The 21,441-nt window shown below is 43.4% G+C and overlaps 1 protein-coding gene across 1 annotated transcript in view; it reads right to left on the bottom strand.

Moving 5' to 3' along the window:
- Window positions 1-2,404, bottom strand: part of LOC122198654 (aryl hydrocarbon receptor-like) — a 51,824-nt gene extending 49,420 nt beyond the window's left edge. The window contains exon 1 of the mRNA XM_042903361.1: window positions 2,221-2,404. Coding sequence (XP_042759295.1) covers window positions 2,221-2,364 — 144 coding nt within the window. The 5' untranslated portion in view covers window positions 2,365-2,404. The remainder of the gene's footprint in view (window positions 1-2,220) is intronic.
- Window positions 2,405-21,441: the final 19,037 nt, after the last annotated feature.

Here is a 21,441-nt window from a genome sequence, read left to right as displayed (position 1 = left end):
TGGGGTGATGAGCAAAAGCCACTGGTATACACAGAGCTACTTGAGCTCACTGCTTTCTTGGTGAACCTTGGAGTTTGAGGCTGTTTTCTTCTGGGTTTTGAGTTCTGCTCTCTTTCTGTTTTGATTTCTCCATGCTTTATTAAGGATCTGTGTTAAGGCCTTGCCCTCTGAGAGTACTCATTTGGACTTTGGTCCCACTCTTTTTTAGAACTTAACTTTTCCTGTTGAAACTGTGCCTGTTGGAAATATGCTGACTTTGGTCCGATACCTTTGAAACCAGGCTGTTTCTACTGGAACTGTGCTGTTTAGGAATTTTCTTTGGCTTTAGGAAAAAGACTCTAATAAAACAGATCACAATCATCAAAATGCTTTGAGGGTGCCCCCCCATTCTGGGTCCTCTGTCGATTTTATGTTTTAAAATCATGGCCCCCCTCATGTGCATTTCTAACTAAATATACCAACTTAACTGAAAGTAATGTAGAACTTCAATGGCCAATATGGAAGAACATTTGATCTTCCCAATTTTTTTCTTATAATTACATTAGAAACCCTTGTCTGCAAACAAAACAAAACAAAACAAAACAAAACAAAACAAAACAAAGTAAACAAACTGAATGGGATAACTACTTTAATTGGTGCCTTGAGGGTACCAATTTTCAGGATTCTAAGTTTGCATCTTTGAAAAATACTGTTTCTAAATTAACTGAGGCAAAGGCGGCAGAGGGGGGTATAATTCAAGAATTTGACAGTATTAATCAAATAGCCAATGAGGTGAATTAAATGACCCTTTGAAATCTATTTGCTCCATCTCTTGTGGTTTAGCTGAGTCTGGAGACACTGATCATTTGTTCCTATTGAATCAGCTACCATCGTTCTTATGGACAAAATCTTCATCTGCTACTGGCAGAATCTACAGTGCACCTCCCATCAAGATTCAAAGAGATCCCTCAAAACCTCTCCCCAGAATTAATCAATAGCCTATAAAGAAAGAAGTCCTATAAGGCATTATGACCATAATAGAAGATTACAAGGCTCAGGGCCTCATTATATGCTGCACTAGTCCCTGTAACACTCCTAATTTACCTGTGATAAAACCCAATGGCCAGGGATGGAGGTTTGTCCAGGACCTCTGAGCAATAAATAACACTGTAATCCTTCATTACCCTGTTCTTCCTAACCCCTGTGTGTTACCAATATCCATTCCTGATGATAGCAAATTTTTTTCACTGCAATTGATCTATGCAGTGCATTTCTTAGTATTCCAGTTGATTAAGGATAGCTAACATCTATTTGCTTTCACTTAGAAAGAATGGAAATACCTGGACAGTAATGCCCCAGGGCTTCACAGAGTGTCCTTCTTACTCTTCACAAAACTTAAAAGCTGACCTGCATGCTCTAGTTTTCTTCAGGGTTTACTTTGCTACAATGTGTAGATGATTTGCTTCTTAAACTTCTTCACAGGAAGACAGTATTCACCTGTTAAACTTTTTGGCCTTAAAGAGATATAAAGTCTCCAAAAATTTTTTCAGTTTTCTCAAATTCAGGTTTGATACTTTTGGCATCTGATCTGGGAATAAGGACTACATGTTTTCACAGTGTGTTCCCAGGAGTGAAAGACCTTAAGCATCACATCCTGCAACCTGGAAATTTTGTCTTTTGGAAACGACACTTCCAGAAAGGCTCTTATCTCACTGAAAAGGCCCTTATCAGGAACTGCAAACCAATGCTTGTGCCGCCAAACTCCAGGGAACAGACTCTTTGATTCACATGACTCATCTGAAGACAGCACCAAACCCCGACTGCACCTACACACCCCCTAGTGTCCTGAAAGTAAAGATTTCCTGGATCTGAAGCACACAGTCTTTGGAAAGACAGCTTTCTGAGTCTTACAACCCCTGAGGCAGGCAGGGAAATGCAGCATCATCCTTGTGGGAGAGTTGGCTGCTACTTGACTAGCAGGTGGCCATTAAGGACTGACATCCAGGGTTTCTGACTCTTCTCATGTGTGACTCCCACCCACATGGCACAATAGTTATAGAATTATCCAAAAAATGGGAAAAAGAGATATAGAATACTCTATTCAACCAGAAACTGTTCATGGCAATTAAAGATAAATCCAATAAGAGTTGAAACAAAATTTTTCTGGAAAACTCTGAGGCCTGGTTCTGTTATAATTATAACCACTGACAGGGAATAGAGTTGGAAAATATCATACAGTACCTGAAGAAGCAAGTCCCCTTCAGAAAACAGTTCTACATTGACCTGTGGAGAGGTATGCTCACTTCTTCCTGGATTCATGGGTGGGTCACCTGAGCAGTCTGCAATGCTGTCCTTTAGGGTGGCTGAGGAAGACAAAGGTGGCATTGAAAACAAATATGTAATAATCTTGTTGGTATAGCTTGTGTTTGAGGAAACCGTCTTAACAGGAAACAAACTGAGGGTTGATGGAGGGAGGGTGGGGGGATGGGCTAAATGGGTGATGGGTATTAAGGAGGGCATTTCTTCTGATGAGCACTGGGTGTTATAGGTCAGTGATACATCACTAAATTATACTCTGGAAACCAATATTACACTATATGTTAACAAACTAGAATCTAAATAAAAATTTGGAAGAAATAAAAAAAAATACATGACAGCTCTGAAATAAAGAGGGGGGAAAAAAGGAAAGCATCTTACAGCCTCAGAAGTGCCCATTAAGTGATCTGGTCATGATTCCTGGGAAGAAACCCAAGGGCTACTGGAGCTGCTCATGCTTGTTCAAGCCAACATCTAAGAGCAGCTGTGAAAAGTCGAGGCTGCTTGAAATCAGAGGAAAGTCATTTGTACAGAGCGGTCTGCAAGTTGTTTTAAAAACAAGCTCATCACAGGGTTCATCAGAGAACCCTGTGGAAACCAGGGCACTCCTGCCTCTGTCTCTGGCCCGGGACCACTGGAGTGGCCTGCATGCTAGAGACGTAGCTGGTTGTCTGGGGAAGATTAAGGTGTGGGAAGGGGGCTGGTGCTGGGGAACGAATTCAACCCAAGAGCAGCCCCACATAGAGATAGCCTAGAAATAAGACATTCTTCTGTGAAGAATGAGGCATTTGGGCCAGGCCCAGGCTGGTGGGGATCTAGAATGCCCTCACACCTCCAGTTCTGCACCACTCTACAGAGGCATTCCATGTCTTCTCAGGCTCCTGCACCTCCCTGCAAGCTGAGTGCTAATGTGCTCCTCCATCGGCAGAACAGTCCCAGCCAGGCTCTCCCCCAAGTTCCCACAGGAGTGTGAACAGTGGGTTCTCGTTCAGCCAGTTGTCTCTTTGGGACATGTGACTATGTGCTTCCCCCGCGCCACCCCCCCCTGCCCCCGCCCCCATCTCCAGGTCTCCAGCAAAGTCTCTTTATCTTCTTACTCTACAGTGGGCCCCAGCTGGTCTAAGACCCAAGTGATGGGCCATCCAGTTCTCTCTAGCTTGAGTTTGTGATTTCAAATTACCTCATTTTCATGGCAACAGAGACTCTGCCTAGTGCAGTGAGAACAGGTTCAGACCTGGCTCTCTCTCTCTGCTGTGCCACCTTAAAAATCCTTGAGTTCTCTGAGCCTCACTTTTCTATCAGTACTGGCAGATAGATGATGACAGTGCCTCACAGACTCAGATGAGATACCTGGACAAAAAGCATGGCTCATAGAGGATGCTCAATAGATGACAATCCTTTTTTATGAATTACATAATATGAAAATTATATAATGCTGAGTCACAAAGAAAGGGAGAACCGGGCATCTGGATTTGAAGAGCATATAGCAGATGAATGTGGGTTAACTGCTTAGTTATGAAACTTTTGACACATGGCACCTGTCCTGTTGAATGCGGAAGTAGGCAGGGATAGGGAAAACCCTAGCCTCGGTCTTAGGCCATGGCAGGAGGAAGCTGGGACCTTGATATGGCAGCTCAGTGGGTTCTATGGCTTGGGGAGGCTAGGATCCTGTGGACGGTAGTGGGTCCTCAACAAAGCCGTTGTGTGTGTGGATCCTGTGGGTCCAGCCTTCCTGCCTGTTTGAGGGTCCAAAAGGAATGGGGACTGTTTTCCTTAGGCTGGCTCTTGAGGTAGCTGTGCCTCTCACCCAGGCTGTCCCTACTCCTGCCTACATGAGAAACAGCCTTGTAAGTCATTCATCCATTCAGAGGAGAGACCCAGAGGAGGAGTGTACAAAAGTGGTGGCAGAGACAGGACTGAGATCCACAGCTCCGAACAGACCAGGTTTTAGACTGGCTGAGGATCAAGGTGTTTCCATGTGAAAGCAGTTCACAACACACAACTAGTAAAGACAGCAGCTCTCCAGAGCATCCCAGGGGCACATATGTGCCTCTTTCCTTTGGGCCATCCTTGGGGGAAACCAGACCCAGGTCAGAGGGTCTAAGGTCTCCACCACTGTCAGTGGCCTGCAGCACAGCCCCTGTGCTCATGGCACAAACCAGAGACATCTGGAGGAGAGAAGGCCCAGGCACAGCTCTAGGCAGGCAGCCTGGAAACAGAGGCAAGGCTATTCAAGGCAAGGCTCTGGGTAATGAGAGGACTTTGAAGGGCCTATGCTTCCCTTCCCTCAAAGGATTTCAGCCCCTGTAGGATTCATAAAGTATAAAATTAACCATTTTAAACTGAGCAGCCCTGTGGCATTGAGCACATTCACAATGTTGTGCAACCTCCACCTCCGTCGAGATCCAAAATACTATCAACACCCCAAAAGAAAACCCTGTATCTGTTCAGCAGTCATCCTGGCCCTCTGACCCCAGACCCCTGGCCAGCACCTCAAATGTGTTTGACCATTACATGGCTATTCCACATTACTGTTATATGCGATTAAATAGCTGCTGCTCCTCTAAAGTTTTCACTGCATTTTGGGCAGTTTCATAATTGTCAATGTATTTTCAATGTCGACTAGATCCAACTAATTTTTTAATTTCTATTTTGAGCTGCTGTAACAATTTGTTACATGTTATCCAGGCCCAGAGTCTTCCTGTCTGTCTTCCTGGACTGCATGTTACCAGTTAAGAAGGGACACACTTTCCTCCTCCAGGAGAAACTGGCGGCCACAAGCTCACCTGTGCTCAGTTGCATCTCTGGATTTACTGAGTAAAAGTTCCACTTGCAGGAATGGGTTAAAACTACCTTTCAGCAATGACACAGTGAATTAGCAGGCAGGACATGGAAGAGTAGACTGTGCCCATTACATGGTAAAGAACTTTAGGAGAATAAGTGCTCCAGAAGATAATAAGAAATATCTCAATTCATATCCTAGTTTCATAAAAATGGTTGTTCTAAACCAAAGTTTTGCAAGGTGGAGGAGCACTTGGCTTATCACAAGAAATGACAAATTAACGGAAGGAAAGAATTCAGGCCATCAGCTAGGGATTTCTGCATATGCCAGTCTCTGAGCCTGGTGCAAAACACAGCCAGGCTGGGACCTGTGTTCATCTCCTTCCATGGACAGCCTGAGAGATGGTGTGGAGCCCAGAATTTACACATCAGGTTGGGCATCCACTTACGCGCTTGCATTCTGGTTCACCTATTGCACCTGTGCTGAGCGTGCTGCCTTCTTCCTCTGCCTGAGACCAAACACCATGGTGCAGCCTTTGCCCAGACAGAAGGTTAACTAACTCCAAGTGCTTGTGTGCACAGGCTCCTCTCATAGCTTATTTTGGAAACCACGGCTGCCACTTACCTGCAAAGTAGCTCTTCACCTTTAGGTAGCCCACAATCAGCCTGAGGATGGAGAGCTTGTCAAGCCGGGCCCGCACATCCTCAGGGAAGGGCAGCAAGTTGGTCAGTTTGGTCAGCTCTTGATTCAGGCGGTCCCGGTGCCGTTTAGAAGGGTTGGACTTGGCTCCTTCTGGAGGCTGTGGTTTAGGACTTGGGGGGGAGAGAGAAGCCATTATTCTCTGCCTTTCTCCGCACTGTCGCTTGTATCACCCACAGGGCCCCAATGGTGTGCCAGACACTATCTGGCCCACATTCCTCGTGTTTGGAGGCAGAAACCTTTGTTCCACAGTTTCAGGTTCTGCCCATGCATAAAACGCCACGGAGGCTCTGCCCTCCTGGCCAGTGGGCCCAGGGGATGGATGAGGCCACTTCATACTGTGCACATGTTAGACCTGGTGGCCCTCAAAGCACCAGGAGCTGGGGACTGGCCATTCCTCCCCACTTTCTGGTAGCCTGACATATTTGCATCCATATGCAATTTTTTAAATTAGGAAATCTATACCACAATTAACACTGAAATGGCTGAAACTCCATTTAGGAAATTATTAAGAATTGAGCCTACACACACACACACACACACACACACACACACACTCACAAACCTACATTAACACACATCTATGTGTATGTGCTCTTTCCTTTTCTGTATGCACACACAGACCAAGGTACATTGTAATTACATTGCCGAAAACCAGTGATGGAGAGAGCCGGAGAAAAAAGACCCATTTCATACAGATGAATTAAGATACAATGAATGCTCACTTCTCATCAGAAAAAATGCCAGCCAAGACGCAATGGGATGACATCTTTAATGTACTGAAAGAAGGAATTTTTAACCCAGAATTCCATGACTGAGGAAAAGATCCTTTAAAAATGAAGGCAAAGTAAAGACATTTTCAGACAAACAAAAACTCAAAGAATGTTTACAGAAGATTTGAGCTACAATAAATATTAAAATTTGTTTAATGTTTATTTATTTTTGAAGGAGAGAGAGAGAGACAGAGTGTGAGTGGGGGAGGGGCAGAGAGAGAGGGGCAGAGAGCTGGCAGCACAGAGCCCGACATGGGGCTCGAACTCATGAACTGTGATATCATGACCTGAACCGAAGTGAGACGCTTAACCGACAGAGCCACCTAGGCGCCCCTGAGCTACAATAAATATTAAAAAAGGTTCTTCAAGCTGAAGAAAAATGATACTAGACAGAAATATGGATCTCCATGAAAGAATACACAATGCTGTAGATGATAAAAATTTAATGATTTTAATTTACTTAAAACATGATTGACTACTTAAAGAAAAATAATAGTGTTGCACTGTGGTGTTTATGGCATATGTAGAATGTATGAAAACAATAGCACAAAGGATGGAAGGGACGTGGAATTATATTATTCTGAGGTGATTACATTATCCATACAGCAGTATCATATTATTTGAAAATAGATAGTATCAGTTAAGATTTACACTGTAAGCCTCAGGGCAAACACTGAAAATATAAAGCAAAGAGGTACAACTAATAAGTCACAAAAGGAGATATATGAGGTACTAAAAAAGAATTAAATCCAAAGAAAGGAAGGAAAAATAACAAAGAATAGATGGAACAAATAGAAATAAAATGGCAGACTTAAACTCAACCACATTGAGATTACAAAAATGTAAACAAGCAGAGAATATCAGACTGGCTGAAAAAACAAAACCCAATATATGGTGTCTAGAGGAAACACAATTTGAATGTAAAGACACAGATAGGTTAAAGTAAAAGGATTGAAAAAGACATACCATGTGCACATTAGACATAAGAAAGCTGGAGTGCCTGAGTGGTTATATTATCAGACAGAGAAGACTTACCAAAGATAAAGAGAGATGTTTTCATAATTTAAAAAAAGTCATTTTATATATATATATATATATATATATATATATATATATATATATATTCACAGAGTTTCAAAATATGTGGATCAAGAACTGAGACAGCTGGTAGGAGGAACAGACAAATTCATAAGTAGAATTGGGGACTGCTGCAGTGTTCTCTCACTAAATGATAGGACAGATAGTTAGAAAATTATTAAGGATATACAAGACATGAACCCTCTCCTCTAACTTAGTATGATTGATATTTGTAAAACACTACAACAAACAGCTGCAGAATATAGATTCTTTTTATGCACAAGCAGAAATTCATCAAGGGAGACTATATTCTGGGCCATAAAACAAGTCTCAGTATGTTTAAATAGATTGAAATCATACGGAGTACATTGTCAGACACAATGATATTTAAGAAACAGTAACAAAGATATCTGAAAAATCCTCAAATATTTGCAAATTAACACATTTTAAAATAACTCATGTGCCCAGGGTGCCTGGGTGGCTCAGTCAATTAGCATTCAACTCTTGATCTTGGTTCAAGTCATGATCTCATAGTTTGTGAGTTTCCAGCCGTGCGTCAGTCTCTATGCTGATGGCACAGAGCCTGCTTGGGATTCTGTGTCCTTTTCTCTGCCCCTCCCCTGCTTGTACTCTCTCTCTCTCTCTCTCTCTCTCTCTCTCAAAACAGATAAATGAACTTAAAAAAAAATAAAACAACTCATGGGCCAAAGGAGAAATCACAAAGGAAATAAGAAAAAATCTAATTGGTAATGAAGGACAACATACCAAAATTTGTGGGGTGCAGTTAATGCAATGTGTAGAGGGAAGACTATCGCCTTACTTACATATGAAAAGGAGAAAGTTTTATAGTAAATGATCTGAGTTTCCTTCTTAAAAGCTAGAAACACAAGAGTAAACTAAGCCCAAAGTATGTACAAGGAAGAAAATAATCAAGTAAAAGCAGAACAATGAAACAGAAAATGGAGGAAATAAATGAAAGTGAAAACTGAAAATATCAATGAAATTGATAATCATCTATCAAATCAATTCCCCCCAAAAGAAAATGCTAATTACCAATAGTAAGGAAGGAAGGGAAATAGTTATAGATCCTACAGACATGAACAGGAGGAAATCTTCAAGATCTTGTGATGTGCAAAGATTTCTTAGATGGGTCACAAAAAGCACAAACCAGAACAGAAAAAGATTGGTAAGCTGGACTTCAACAAAATTAAGAAACTAAGTATGGAAAAAAGTATATGTAGTATATGTAGTTGAAAAAAAGTTATTGTATCCAGAATACATAAAGGACTTTCACTAATCCATTAGAAATGGGTAAATAATTTGAATAGATACTTCACTAAAGAAAATATACTAATAGCCAAAAAGCATATGGGATCATAGGCAACATTATAATTCATCAGAAAACTGCAAATTAAAATAAATTACTTGTACATATATATTAAAATGGCTAAAATTAAAAAGATTGACAACATCAAGTGTTGGAGGGGATCTGGAGTAACTGGAACTCTCATTCATTGGAAAATGATTTCAGTTTTTTAAAATGTTAAACATGGCATAGAAATTCCAATCCTAGGTGCTTACTGGGATGAAATGAAAGTATATGTCCACAAAAGACTATTTATAGCACCTTATTCATAATAGCCCGAACTGGGGGGACCAGCCAGCCAAATGAATGAGGAGGGGGCTCAACAGCTCAGTTCACTACCCCCTAAGGTTCCTTGGAACCTGCTCACCAGGTGACCCTGTCTCATGAGGTTTTCCCTCGTCTTCTCCAGCAGGATCCCAGCCTCTTTCAACAAGCCACAGAAAGAGGCCAGGTCCAAGTGAGGCAGCAGGTAAACTGGGAAGCCCCTTCACCACCCAGGCTCTATGCCTCAGCCCTAAGAGGGGGATGATAATAGAAGTCTCTACCTCCTAGGTTGCCTAAGGATCAATTACAAAACATAGATGCCATGGTGTAGAACATTGTGCCAGTTTTTTTTTAAGTTTATTTTTTTAAATTGACATCCAAATTAGTTATAATATAGTGCAACAATGATTTCAGGAGTAGATACCTTAGTGTCTCTTACCCACTTCGCCCATCCCCCCTCCCACACGCCCTCCATTAATCCTCTGTTTGTTCTCTATATTTAGGAGTCTCTTATGTTTTGTCCCCCTCCCTGTTTTCATATTATTTTTGTTTCCCTTCCCTTAGGTTCATCTGTTTTGTCTCTTAAATTCCTCATATGAGTGAAGTCATATGATATTTGTCTTTCTCTGACTGACTAATTTCACTTAGCATAATACCCTCCAGTTCCAGCCATGTACTTGCAAATGGCAAGATTTCATTCTTTTTGATTGCCGAGTACTACTCCATTGTACATATATACCACATCTTCTTTATCCATTCATCCATTGATGGATGTTTGGGCTGTTTCCATACTTTGGCTGTTGTTGATAGTGCTGCTATAAACATTGGGGTGCATGTTTCCCTTCAAAACAGCACACCTGTATCCCCTGGATAAATACCTAGTAGGGCAATTGCTAGGTCATAGGGTAATTCTATTTTTAGGTTTTTGAGGAACCTCCATACTGTTTTCCAGAGTGGCTGGAAAGCCCACCAACAGTGCAAAAGAGATCCTCTTTCTCCGCATTCTTGCCAACATCTGTTGTTGCCTGAGTTGTTAATGTTAGCCATACTGACATGTATGAGGTGGTATCTCACTGTGGTTTTGATTTTTATTTCCCTGATGATGAGTGATGTTGTGCATTTTTTCATGTGTCAGTTGGCCATCTGGATGTCTTCTTTGGAGAAGTGTCTATTCATGTCTTTTGCCCATTTCTTCACTGGATGATTTGTTTTTTGGGTGAGTTTGATAAGTTCTTTACAGATTTTGGATAGTAACCCTTCATCTGATATGTCATTTCCAAATATCTTTTCCCATTCTGTAGGTTGCCTTTTAGTTTTGCTGATTGTTTCCTTCGCTGTGCAGAAGTTTTTGTTTTGATGAGGTCCCAATAGTTCATTTTTGCTTTTGTTTCCCTTGCCTCCGGAGACGTGTTGAGTAAGAAGTTGCTGCGGCCAAGATCAAAGAGGTTTTTGCCTGCTTTCTCCTCTAGGATTTTGATGGGTTCCTGTCTTACATTTAGATCTTTCATCCATTTTGAGTTCATTTTTGTGTATGGTGTAAGAAAGTGGTCCACGTTCATTCTTCTGCATGTCGCTGTCCAGTTTTTCCAGCACCACTTGCCGAAGAGACTGTCTTTATTCCATTGGATATTCTTTCCTGCTTTGTTAAAGATTAGTTGGCCATACGTTTGTGGGTTGATTTCCGGGTTCTCTATTCTGTTCCGTTGATCTGAGTATCTGTTTTTGTGTCAGTACCATACTGTCTTGATGATTACAGCTTTGTAGTATAGCTTGAAGTCCGGGATTGTGATGCCTCCTGATTTGGTTTTCTTTTTCAAGATTGCTTTGGCTATTTGGGGTCTTTTCTGGTTCCATACAAATTTTAGGATTGTTTGTTGTAGCTCTGTGAACAATGCTGGCATTATTTTGATAGGGATTGCACTGAATATGTAGATTGCTTTGGGTAGTATTGACATTTTAACAATATTTGTTCTTCCTATCCAGGAGCATGGAATATTTTTCCATTTTTTTTGTGTCTTCTTCAATTTCTTTCATAAGCTTCCTATAGTTTTCAGTGTATAGGTTTTTCACCTCTTTGATTAGATTTAGTCCTAGATATTTTATGGTTTTTGGTGCAATTGTAAATGGGATCGATTCCTTGATTTCTCTTTCTGTTGCTTCATTGTTGGTGTATAGGAATGCAACCGATTTCTGTACATTGAATTTATGTCCTGCAACTTTGCTGAATTCATGAATCGTTCTAGCAGTTTTTTGGTGGAATCTTTAGGGTTTTCCATATAGAGTATCGTGTCATCTGCGATGAGTGAAAGTTTTACCTCCTCCTGGCTGATTTGGATGCCTTTTATTTCTTTGTGTTGTCTGACTGCAGAGGCTAAGACTTCCAATACCATGTTGAATAACAGTGGCAAGAGTGGACATCCCTGTCTTGTTCCTGACCTTAGGAGGAAAGCTCTCAGTTTTTCCCCATTGAGGATGATACTAGTGTTGGGTCATTCATATATGGCTTTTATGATCTCCAGGTATGATCCTTCTATCCCTACTTTCTTGAGGGTTTTTATCAAGAAACGATGCTGTATTTTGTCAAATGCTTTCTCTGCATCTGTTGAGAGGATCGTGTGGTTCTTGTACTCTCTTTTGTTGATGTGATGAATCATGTTAATTGTTTTGTGGATATTGAACCAGCCCTGCATCCCAGGTATAAATCCCACTTGGTCATGGTGAATACTTGTTTTAACGTATTGTTGGATCTGGTTGGCTAATATCTTGTTGAGGATTTTTGCATCCATGTTCATCAGGGAAATTGGTCTATAGTTCTCCTTTTTAGTGGGGTCTCTGTCTGGTTTTGGAATCAAGATAATGTTGGCTTCATAGAAAGAGTTTGGAAGTTTTCCTTCCATTTCTACTTTTTGGAACACCTTCAAGAGAATAGGTGTTAACTCTTCCTTAAATGTTTGGTAGAATTCCCGTTGAAAGCCATCTTGCCCTGGACTCTTGTTTTGGGGAGATTTTTGATTATTAATTCGATTTCCTTACTGGTTATGGGTCTGTTCAAATTTTCTATTTCTTCCTGTTTCTGTTTTGGTAGTGTATATGTTTCTAGGAATTTGTCCATTTCTTCCAGAATGCCCATCTTATTGGCGTATAATTGCTCTAATATTCTCTTATTATTGTTTTTATTTCTGCTGCGTTGGTTGTGATCTCTCCTCTTTCATTCTTGATTCTATTTACTTGGGTCCTTTCCTTTTTCTTTTTGATCAAACTGGCTAGTGGTTTATCAATTTTGTTAATTCTTTCAAAGAACCAGCTTCTGGTTTCATTGATCTGTTCTACTGTATTTTTGGTTTTGATAGCATTAATTTCTGCTCTGATCTTTATTATTTCCTGTCTTCTGCTGGTTTTGGGTGTTATTTGCTGTTCATTTTCCAGCTCTTTAAGGCGTAGGGTTAGGTTGTGTATCTGAGACCTTTCTTCCTTCTTTAGGAAGGTGTGGATTGCTATATAGTTTCCTCTTATGACTGCCTTTGCTGCATCCCAGAGGTTTTGAAAACTTGTGCCAGTTTTTTGTGGTTTGCTAACGATGTTAGTCTGTGTGTAATCAGACTAACAAAAATTACTACAGTAATCAGACAACAAAAATGAATAAAAGGCATCCAAATTGGCAAGGAGGAAGTCAAACTTTCACTCTTTGAAGATGATATGATACTCTTTGTATAAACCCAAAAGACACCATCAAAACATTGCTAGAACTGATACATGAATTCAACAAAGTTTCAGGACATAAAATCAATGTACATAAATCTGTTTCATTTCTATACACCAATCATGAAGCATTAGAAAAAGAAATCAAGGAACTGATCCAATTTATAATTGTGCCAGAAACCGTAAGATACTTAGGAATAAAACTAACCAAAGAGGTAAAAGATCTGTACTCTGAAAACTATAGAACACTTAAGAAAGAAAATATTCTATGCTCATGGATTGGACGAACAAACATTGTTAAAATGTCTATACTATCCAAAGCAATCTACACATTTAAGGCAATCTCTGTTAAAATACCAACAGCATTTTTCACAGTGCTAGAACAAACAGTTCTAAAATTTGTGTGGAAACACAAAAGACCCTGAATAGCCAAAGTAATCCTGATAAAGAAAAGCAAAGCTGGAGGCATCATGATTCCAGACTTCAAGCTATATTACAAAGCTGTAGCCATTAAGACAATATGGTACCAGCACACACACACACAAAAAAGACACATAGATCAGTGGAACAGAATAGAAAACCCAGAAATGGATCTACAACTATATGGCCAACTAATCTTTGACAAAACAGGAAAGAATATCCAATGGAAAAAAGACAGTGTCTTCAACAAATGGTGTTGGGAAAACTGGACAGCAACATACAGAATGGACCACTTTCTTACACCACACACACAAAAAAATTTGTGAAATGAATGAAAGACCTAAATGTGAGACAGGAAAACACCAAACTCCTAGAGAAGAAATAGGTGGCAACTCTTTGACCTTGGTTGCAGCAACTTCATGCTAGACATGTCACTGAAGGCAAGGGAAACAACAGCAAAAATGAACTATTGGGACTTCATCAAGATAAAAATATTCTGCACAGCGAAGGAAACAACAAAAATAATAGGCAGCCTAGAGAATGGGAGAAGATATTTGCAAGTGAAATATCTGATAAAGTCTTAGTATCCAAAATCTATAAAGAACTTATCAAACTCAGCACCCAAAAACAAAGAATCCAGTGAAGAAATGGGCAGAAGACATGAACAGACATTTTTCAGAAGAAGACATTCAGATGGCTAACAGATACATGAAAAGCTTCTCAATATCACTCATGATCAGGGAAATACAAATCGAAACCACAATGAGATACTACTTCACACCTGTCAGAATGGCTACAATTAACAACTCAGGAAAAAACAGATGTTGGCAAGGATGTGGAGAAAGGGGAACCCTCGTGCACTGCTGGTGGGAATGGAAACTGGTGCAGCCACTCGGGAAAACAGTATAGAGGTTCCTCAAAAAGTTAAAAATAGAACTACCCTCCATCCCATCCCAGCAATTGCACCCAAAGGATAAAAAAACAAACACACAAAAATACTGATTCAAGGGGGCACATGCACCCCAATGTTTTCAGCAGCATTATCAATAATAGCCACACTATAGAAAGAGCACAAGTGTCCATCAACTGATGAATGGATAAAGCAGATGTGGTATATATACACAATGGAATATTACTCAGCCATCAAAAAGAATGAAATCTTGTCATTTGCAACATTGTGGATAGAGCTAGAGTGTATTATGCTAAGTGAAATAGGTCAGTTAGAGAAAGACAAATACCATATGATTTCACTCATATGTGGAATTTAAGAAACATAACAGATGAACACAGGGAAGGGAAGAGAGAGAGAGAGAGAGAGAGAGAGAGAGAGAGAGAGAGAGAAGGAAACCATAAGAGACTCTTGATGATAGAGAACAAACTGAGGGTTGATGGAGGGAGGTGAGTGGGGATGGGCTAAATGGGTGATAGGTATTTAGGAGGGTACTTGTGATGAACACTGGGTGTTATATGTAAGTGATGAATTGCTAAATTCTACACTGGAAACCAAGCTTACCAAGTTAATTTTAGTTAACTAGAATTTAAATAAAAATGTGAAAATAAAAAAATGTGCAGTATATGTAATACATTTAGGGATGCCTCCCCCATTTTAACTTTTTTTTTTTTTTTCAATTAACCAGTGATGGCTGGTTTCACTGCCCTGGACAAATAACTTATGATGAGCTTGTTTCTGAGCTATGCCCCTACTGAGAAGTTTCATGGTGTGTATATTTTTTATTGTGTAAAATGCAAACACCATAAATTTTTACCAGTGTAACCATTTTTAAAGTGTACCGTTCAGTGGCATTAAGCACCTTCAGGATGTTGTATCGCCATCACCACTCCCCAGGTCCAGAACTTTTTCAGCACCTTGAGAGAAACCCCTAACCCTTAGCAGTCACTTCCCCTCTCCCACCCCCTTGTCACCTCCGATCTACTTTTGGATTTACCTGTTCTGAGCATTTCCTATCACTGGTATCAAGGGCTATTTGCCCTTTTGTACTTCACTTCTACCACGGCATTTTATGTATTTTAAAACGACATGGAGGGGCGCCTGGGTGGCGCAGTCGGTTAAGCGTCCGACTTCAGCCAGGTCACGATCTCGCGGTCCGTGAGTTCGAGCCCCGCGTCAGGCTCTGGGCTGATGGCTCAGAGCCTGGAGCCTGTTTCCGATTCTGTGTCTCCCTCTCTCTCTGTCCCTCCCCCGTTCATGCTCTGTCTCTCTCTGTCCCAAAAATAAATAAACGTTGAAAAAAAAAATTAAAAAAAAAATAAATAAAACGACATGGAATTAGAATTGATATTTTGAGAGGTTTTGGAAATTTCTCACAGACCCGCCTCCAGGAGCTGGTTCCCTTGCGCCAGTGGGGGTGGGGTGGGGGTGGAAGGAGGGTCTCTGCGTCCCTGGGGATATGCTTTGAGGGCGGGTTGTCGCCAGGCCCTAGCTGCCAGGTGTGGTCCAGCCCCGGGTCCCCGCCCCAGCCGCTCCGGGACGCGCACAGACCCTGGGGTATCTGGTCCAAGGACGCTGCCCAAGGAGTGACCTCTCCACAGGCTTGTGATTTTTTGTCCTCAGGAACGTCTGCCCAGCTCCAGGGGCCACACAGATCTCTCCCGCCAGGAACGTGGAAGGGACCCTGCCGCGTCGGGACCGTGCTCAGGGCCTTGGCATCCCGTCGGTAAATGGGGGTGAAGTGTGGGAGTCACCCATCCACGCAAGGTCTCTCCCTTCCAACCCCCCGCCGTGACTCGGGACCCCTTCCCTTGCCGGCGTGCGCGCCCTGGTCCCGGGATTGTGGACCCGGGAGACCCTTCCCCGGGCGCGCCCTGGTCCGGGAGACCCCGCGCGCCCTTCCCGAAGAGCTCGCTCAGTCAGCGCCCTCCGCCCCCAGACCTGAGCAAGACCCCCAGAGACACTTCTGGGGTGGGACTGGGGGATCTTGACGTCGCATTCCACCCTCCCCAGGCCGGTACTCTCGGCGTCGGATCCCGCGGAGCTCCGGGTGCGGTTGGCATGGGACCCACACCCGCCGCCCGCGCCCCCTGTGCCCTAGTACCTCCTCCGCGCCGGCTTTTTCCTCTTCTTCCCCGCGTACCTGCCCCCGATGGACAGCATGGTGCCCGCCGGCGGCCGCACAAAGGGGCGCCGACCCGGGGCGTCGCCGCCCAGCGCCAGGGAAGAGGCGCCCCCGCCCGGAAGGCTGCCTGCTGGGTGCGTCCCGACCCGTTTCCAGGACTGGAGCGCGCGCCCCGGGGGTCGGGGGCGAGGGTTGTCCGCCTCCCGGTACGAGGGCCCGCGGCGCGCGATTGGCCGGTTTCCCCCTAGGGGCCCTCAGCGCAGACAAACGCGGGCTTCCTCGTCTGCAGGTGCGTATGGCACTCGCCAGTGGCAAGTCCGCGACACCAGCCGCAGGGAGAGCGCTCTCGTCCGGGAATGAGTCCCCGGCACGAGTCGGGAGAGGGCCTCGTCCCCACGCGCTGCGCCTCCGCTCTGCAGGTCTTCCGGTCGAGAAAGCAGGACCCCCTCTCGAGAAAGCAGGACCCCCGACGGGCTCCCTCGATGCGCGGTTGGGCGCCAGGGAACGCGCTCCCTGGGAGGGGGTTCCCCAAGGAGAGACGCGTCGCGGGGGCGCGAAAGACTCAGAACTGAACCAGGAGCCCCTTTGAGCCTGTGGTCGCTGCGGACAGAGGAACCCTCCCGGCGGGGCCGCCCCGACGCTCATGCCGCGGCCAGAGGAGCCTGCCCAGGAAGGTTTATTCCAGAACAGCAGTGGCTACCGGCTGACATCCAACCTCTGCATAAGTCTGTGCCCAGGGGCCATTACACTTCATTCTACCGGCTGCGTGTGTGTGTGTGCGCGCGCGTGTGTGCGTGTGCGTGCGTGTGTGTGTGTGTGTGTGTGTGAGATGCTTGCGTTGTTTTTGTGGGCCAGGTATTAAGTAAGTAATGGAAATGCCTCCCAGCGTTTCCACATGCAGGGGTGACAGGTAACAGGTGACAGGTGAGGTGTGGCTATCGCAGGGGGAGCTTCCTTGCCTTCCTTTAGGTCATTACCGGGACCTCAGGACTTCAAACCACTCACTTCGGCATGGGGATGATGAACAAGAAGTGCTTTTGTTTTCTTTCAGTGTCCATAAAATGGCAACTAATCCAGGACACTAAAAAAAAAAACCAGTAATTGGGGCGCCTGGGTGGCTCAGTCCGTTAGGCGGCTGACTTCAGCTCAGGTCATGATTTCGCGGTCCGTGAGTTCGAGCCCCGCGTCGGGCTCTGCTGACACCTCAGAGCCTGGAGCCTGTTTCAGATTCTGTATCTCGCTCTCTCTGACCCTCCCCCGTTCATGCTCTCTCTCTCTCTCTCTCTCTCTGTCTCAAAAATAAATAAACATTAAAAAAAAATAAAAAAAAACCAGTAATAAAACACATTAGTGACTCTGGATTCTTCAGAAAGCATAATGAGAATCTAAGTATTTTCCTATCAGCATCAGATTCCTACTTTGAATTTTATGAAGTTGATTAGAGTAGTGGAGGCAGAAACACCGAGCCCCAGTCTTGAGAGCACCATGCAGCCAGGCTGTTGCAGACTTCAAAACAGCACTCAAGTTTGCCAAAACCACCTGAGCAAACTCTTAACTGCAGTGGGAGGTATTTGTGGAGGGGCTGGAGGAGATGAAGGTTGGCAGGAAAGGGGTCTCAGTCTCCTCAGGACCAGCCTTGCCCGTGCAGTCCCTCCCAAATAAATAAAGTCCTTCTTCCCTCTCCTCCCAGGTGAGAGTAAAGGCCAGTCCGAACAAAGTCTGGAAAGGTCCAGAGATCTGGCTGCAGGTCCAGAGATCAGCACATGGAACCCTCTTTACTTCTAATGTGCGGGGTGCTGAAAAAGTAGTCTCTAAGTCCTTTACAATCTTTCCTCAGAAAAGACTTTTAAAACTTCTGCTTCCTGATGCAGTGGAATCTTCATTCTTAGAACCACTTGAGTTCAGATGCTGTTGCCTAATTTCCCTGTCTGGTGTTTCTTGAAAACAGATGACCAGATAATGTATCAAACCAGGCCCCTTTCTTTAGACTTTATAACAAGGAAAATTTAGTAATAATTAATTAGATAAGAGATGTTGGTAGGTTTCCTAAAAGAACCAGGATGTGTGTTTCATTTTATGATTGAATTATGCTGTGTTCATTACTCAGCAAGGGTACTGGGTCTTGGGGCCTAGGACTCTTGGTGGAGGAGCCAATGTTGTTAGATGTTAGTTAGATATCAGAATAGTGTTATTAGGTAAATAGTGTTGGCTATTTATCAAGACTGCTGGTGAGGCAGTACCAGGCCAACCCATTTGGTTTCAGTCCTGCTGATTGGACAGCAGAAAGCTGTCAAGTGGAAAAGCATCCTGAGATTTAAGAGGTGGACTCTGCCTGGGGCCAGGGTACCAGGGCCACTTTACAATCCAGCAATTGCCTACTTTCTTGAATTGCAAAAGTTGAATTCTTTGTACTAAGTCAGAGTTAGAGCGGGGACTGACAATCTGTGGTATTCTGGGAACTGGGATGTGATAGCCTGGGGGATGGGAAGGATCCTGGACCCTCCTAAACCACTCTTGCTGTGCCTGCTCCTGACAAAGGTTCTCACCTGCTTCTGTACCTCCGCATCTGCCATACATCTGGATGTGGTTGTGGTCTGGGGCCTGAGCAGGGTTCTGGACTGGGTTGGGGCTGCCTGGCTACCTCAGTTCTTTGTTCCCACTGCTTGGAGGCAGAGAGGAGGCTGGATCAGAAGCCACTGACTAGAGTCACAGAGACAGGGGCAGTAGTCATGGCAGGACTTAGAGGAAACAAATCAATTGGCATCAAAATAGTGTTTGAGATTGTGGCAGCAAAAAGTGCCCTGGCGCAGTGGCCTCTTACTGTTCCCCAAGGCCACCTCCAGGATGGTTACCTCCACCCTCAGAATGTTGTCCCCGGGCTATAACCCTTCCCAACACCCCTCTCAGGCTGGGCCATAGAGAACAGAAGGGAACAGAAACAAAACTTCCACCCAGGCAGAACCCAGCCAGGCAAGGTGTCCACTGATCTGTCCCTAACTTCCTCCATACCCAAAGGGACATACTGTGTTACTCAGATCACTGATTACTGGATTTACATTCCCTTTTGTGAAAGAAAGTTTTTACTCTGATTATTCTATTTTCCCTCATTGATTAGGTTAGGTATCTGGTTAACTGTTAAGTCTTTGGAACCCAGAGGCTGCAAGATCAGGAAACTCCACATTTGTACCTTCCAGGATGCACAGACAGCGCCTCTAGGTCCTTGGCTTGCTGCAGAATCAACTGCTTGGACCCAGTCCTGAGCCATCTCCCAAGGGGAGAGGAGGAGTGCTTTTATGATTGAAAGAAGGATTGTTGCATTATGTTAAGAGTGGTCATCTTTGGAATTACCAGTTAGGGAAATTACCAGTTACACACACATGCATGCATACTCAGGAGCCAAGGCATGGACTGTAGTTGGATATTTCATGTTTCCTGTTTGCTCTGTTGTATTAATTCTCAGTTGCTGTAGTGACAAATTACAAATTACTTGGTGGGTTGGAACAACACAAATTCTCTTACAGTTCTGCAAGGGGTCAGCAGTTTCACATAGGTCTTACCAGGATAAACTCAAGGTGTCAGCAGGACTGCATTTCTTTCTGGGGAAAGAACAACTCCAGGGGAAAAGCTGTTTCCTGTTCATTTTGGTTTTTGGCAGGATTCAGCTCCTTGTAGTTATAGGACTGAGGTCCCCATTTTTATGCTGGTTATAAGCTGAGGGCCATTCCTAGCTTCTAGAGGCTACTCACATGCCTTGGTTTATGGCTTCTTCCTCCATATTCAGTGCCAGCAGTGGTGAGTCCAGTCCTTCTCACAGACTCTTTTGCCTTCCTTCTCCATGGATTTATCTCATTAGATTGGGGCCACTTGAATAAGCCCAGATAATTTCTCTGTTTAAAGGTCAACTTACTAGGTAACTTTAATTCTATCTGTAACCTTAATTCTCTTTTGCATGTAGAGCAATATATGCTCAGATTGTGGGGATTGGCATGTGGCCATCTTTGGGGTGCCATCATTCCACCTGCCACAGTTACTTGCCCAGGAGAGGGAGGACTTATGGGGTGGTAGAATCTCCATATGATAAGTTTTACCTGATTCTGCTAAATAATTTTCCAAAGTGGTTGTGCTCACTGAACACTATTCTGTTTCATTGATCTCTTTGTTTATTCTTTTTTAAAAATTTCTTTTTAATGTTTATTTTGAGAGAGAGAGAGAGAGAGAGAGAGAGAGAGAGAGTATATGAACAGGGGAGGGGCAGAGAGAGAGCCAGAGACACAGAATCTGAAGCAGGCTCCAGGCTCTGAGCTGTCAGCACAGAGCCTGATGTGGGGCTCAGACTCATGCACTGTGAGATCATGACCTGAGCTGAAGTCAGACCGTCAACTGACTGAGCCACCCTTGTGCCCCTGTGTATTCTTATGCCCATATCATCTGTCTGTGTTATTGTAGGTTTTATTAGTCTTAATATCTGGTAATGTAAATCTTCTTTTTTACTCTTTTTTTAGATTGTATTTGCTATTTTAGTTTTGCATTTCCGTATACATTTCAGAAATAACTTGTTGACTTCCACAATACCTGCTGGAATTTTGAATGGGATTGCTTAGATTCTATAGATAAGTTGGGGGCAGAATTAACATTTTGTAATACAGTCTTCCAATCCATGGACAAGTAATATTTTTTTTTGGCCTGGGTCTTCTTTAAGTCTCTCAATAATGTTGTATGTTTTTTTTTTCTTGCACATATTTCATTAGGCTTTTTCCTAAGTGTTTGATTTTACATTTTAAAATGTTTATTTATTTTTGAGAGAGAAAGATAGAGCCAGCAGGGAAGGGGCAGAGAGAGAGGGAGACAGAAGATCAGAAGCAGGCTCCACGCTAAAAGTAGCGAGCCAGATGTGGGGCTCGATCTCATGAACTGTGAGATCATGACCTGAGCTGAAGTTGGACGCTTAACTGACAGCCACACAGGTGCTGCACTTTGATAATTAATCATAAT

The sequence above is a fragment of the Panthera leo genome, chromosome C2, assembly GCF_018350215.1.
Source record: "Panthera leo isolate Ple1 chromosome C2, P.leo_Ple1_pat1.1, whole genome shotgun sequence".
In the NCBI taxonomy this organism is placed as follows: domain Eukaryota; kingdom Metazoa; phylum Chordata; class Mammalia; order Carnivora; family Felidae; genus Panthera; species Panthera leo.
This window is presented reverse-complemented; position numbering and strand designations above follow the sequence as displayed.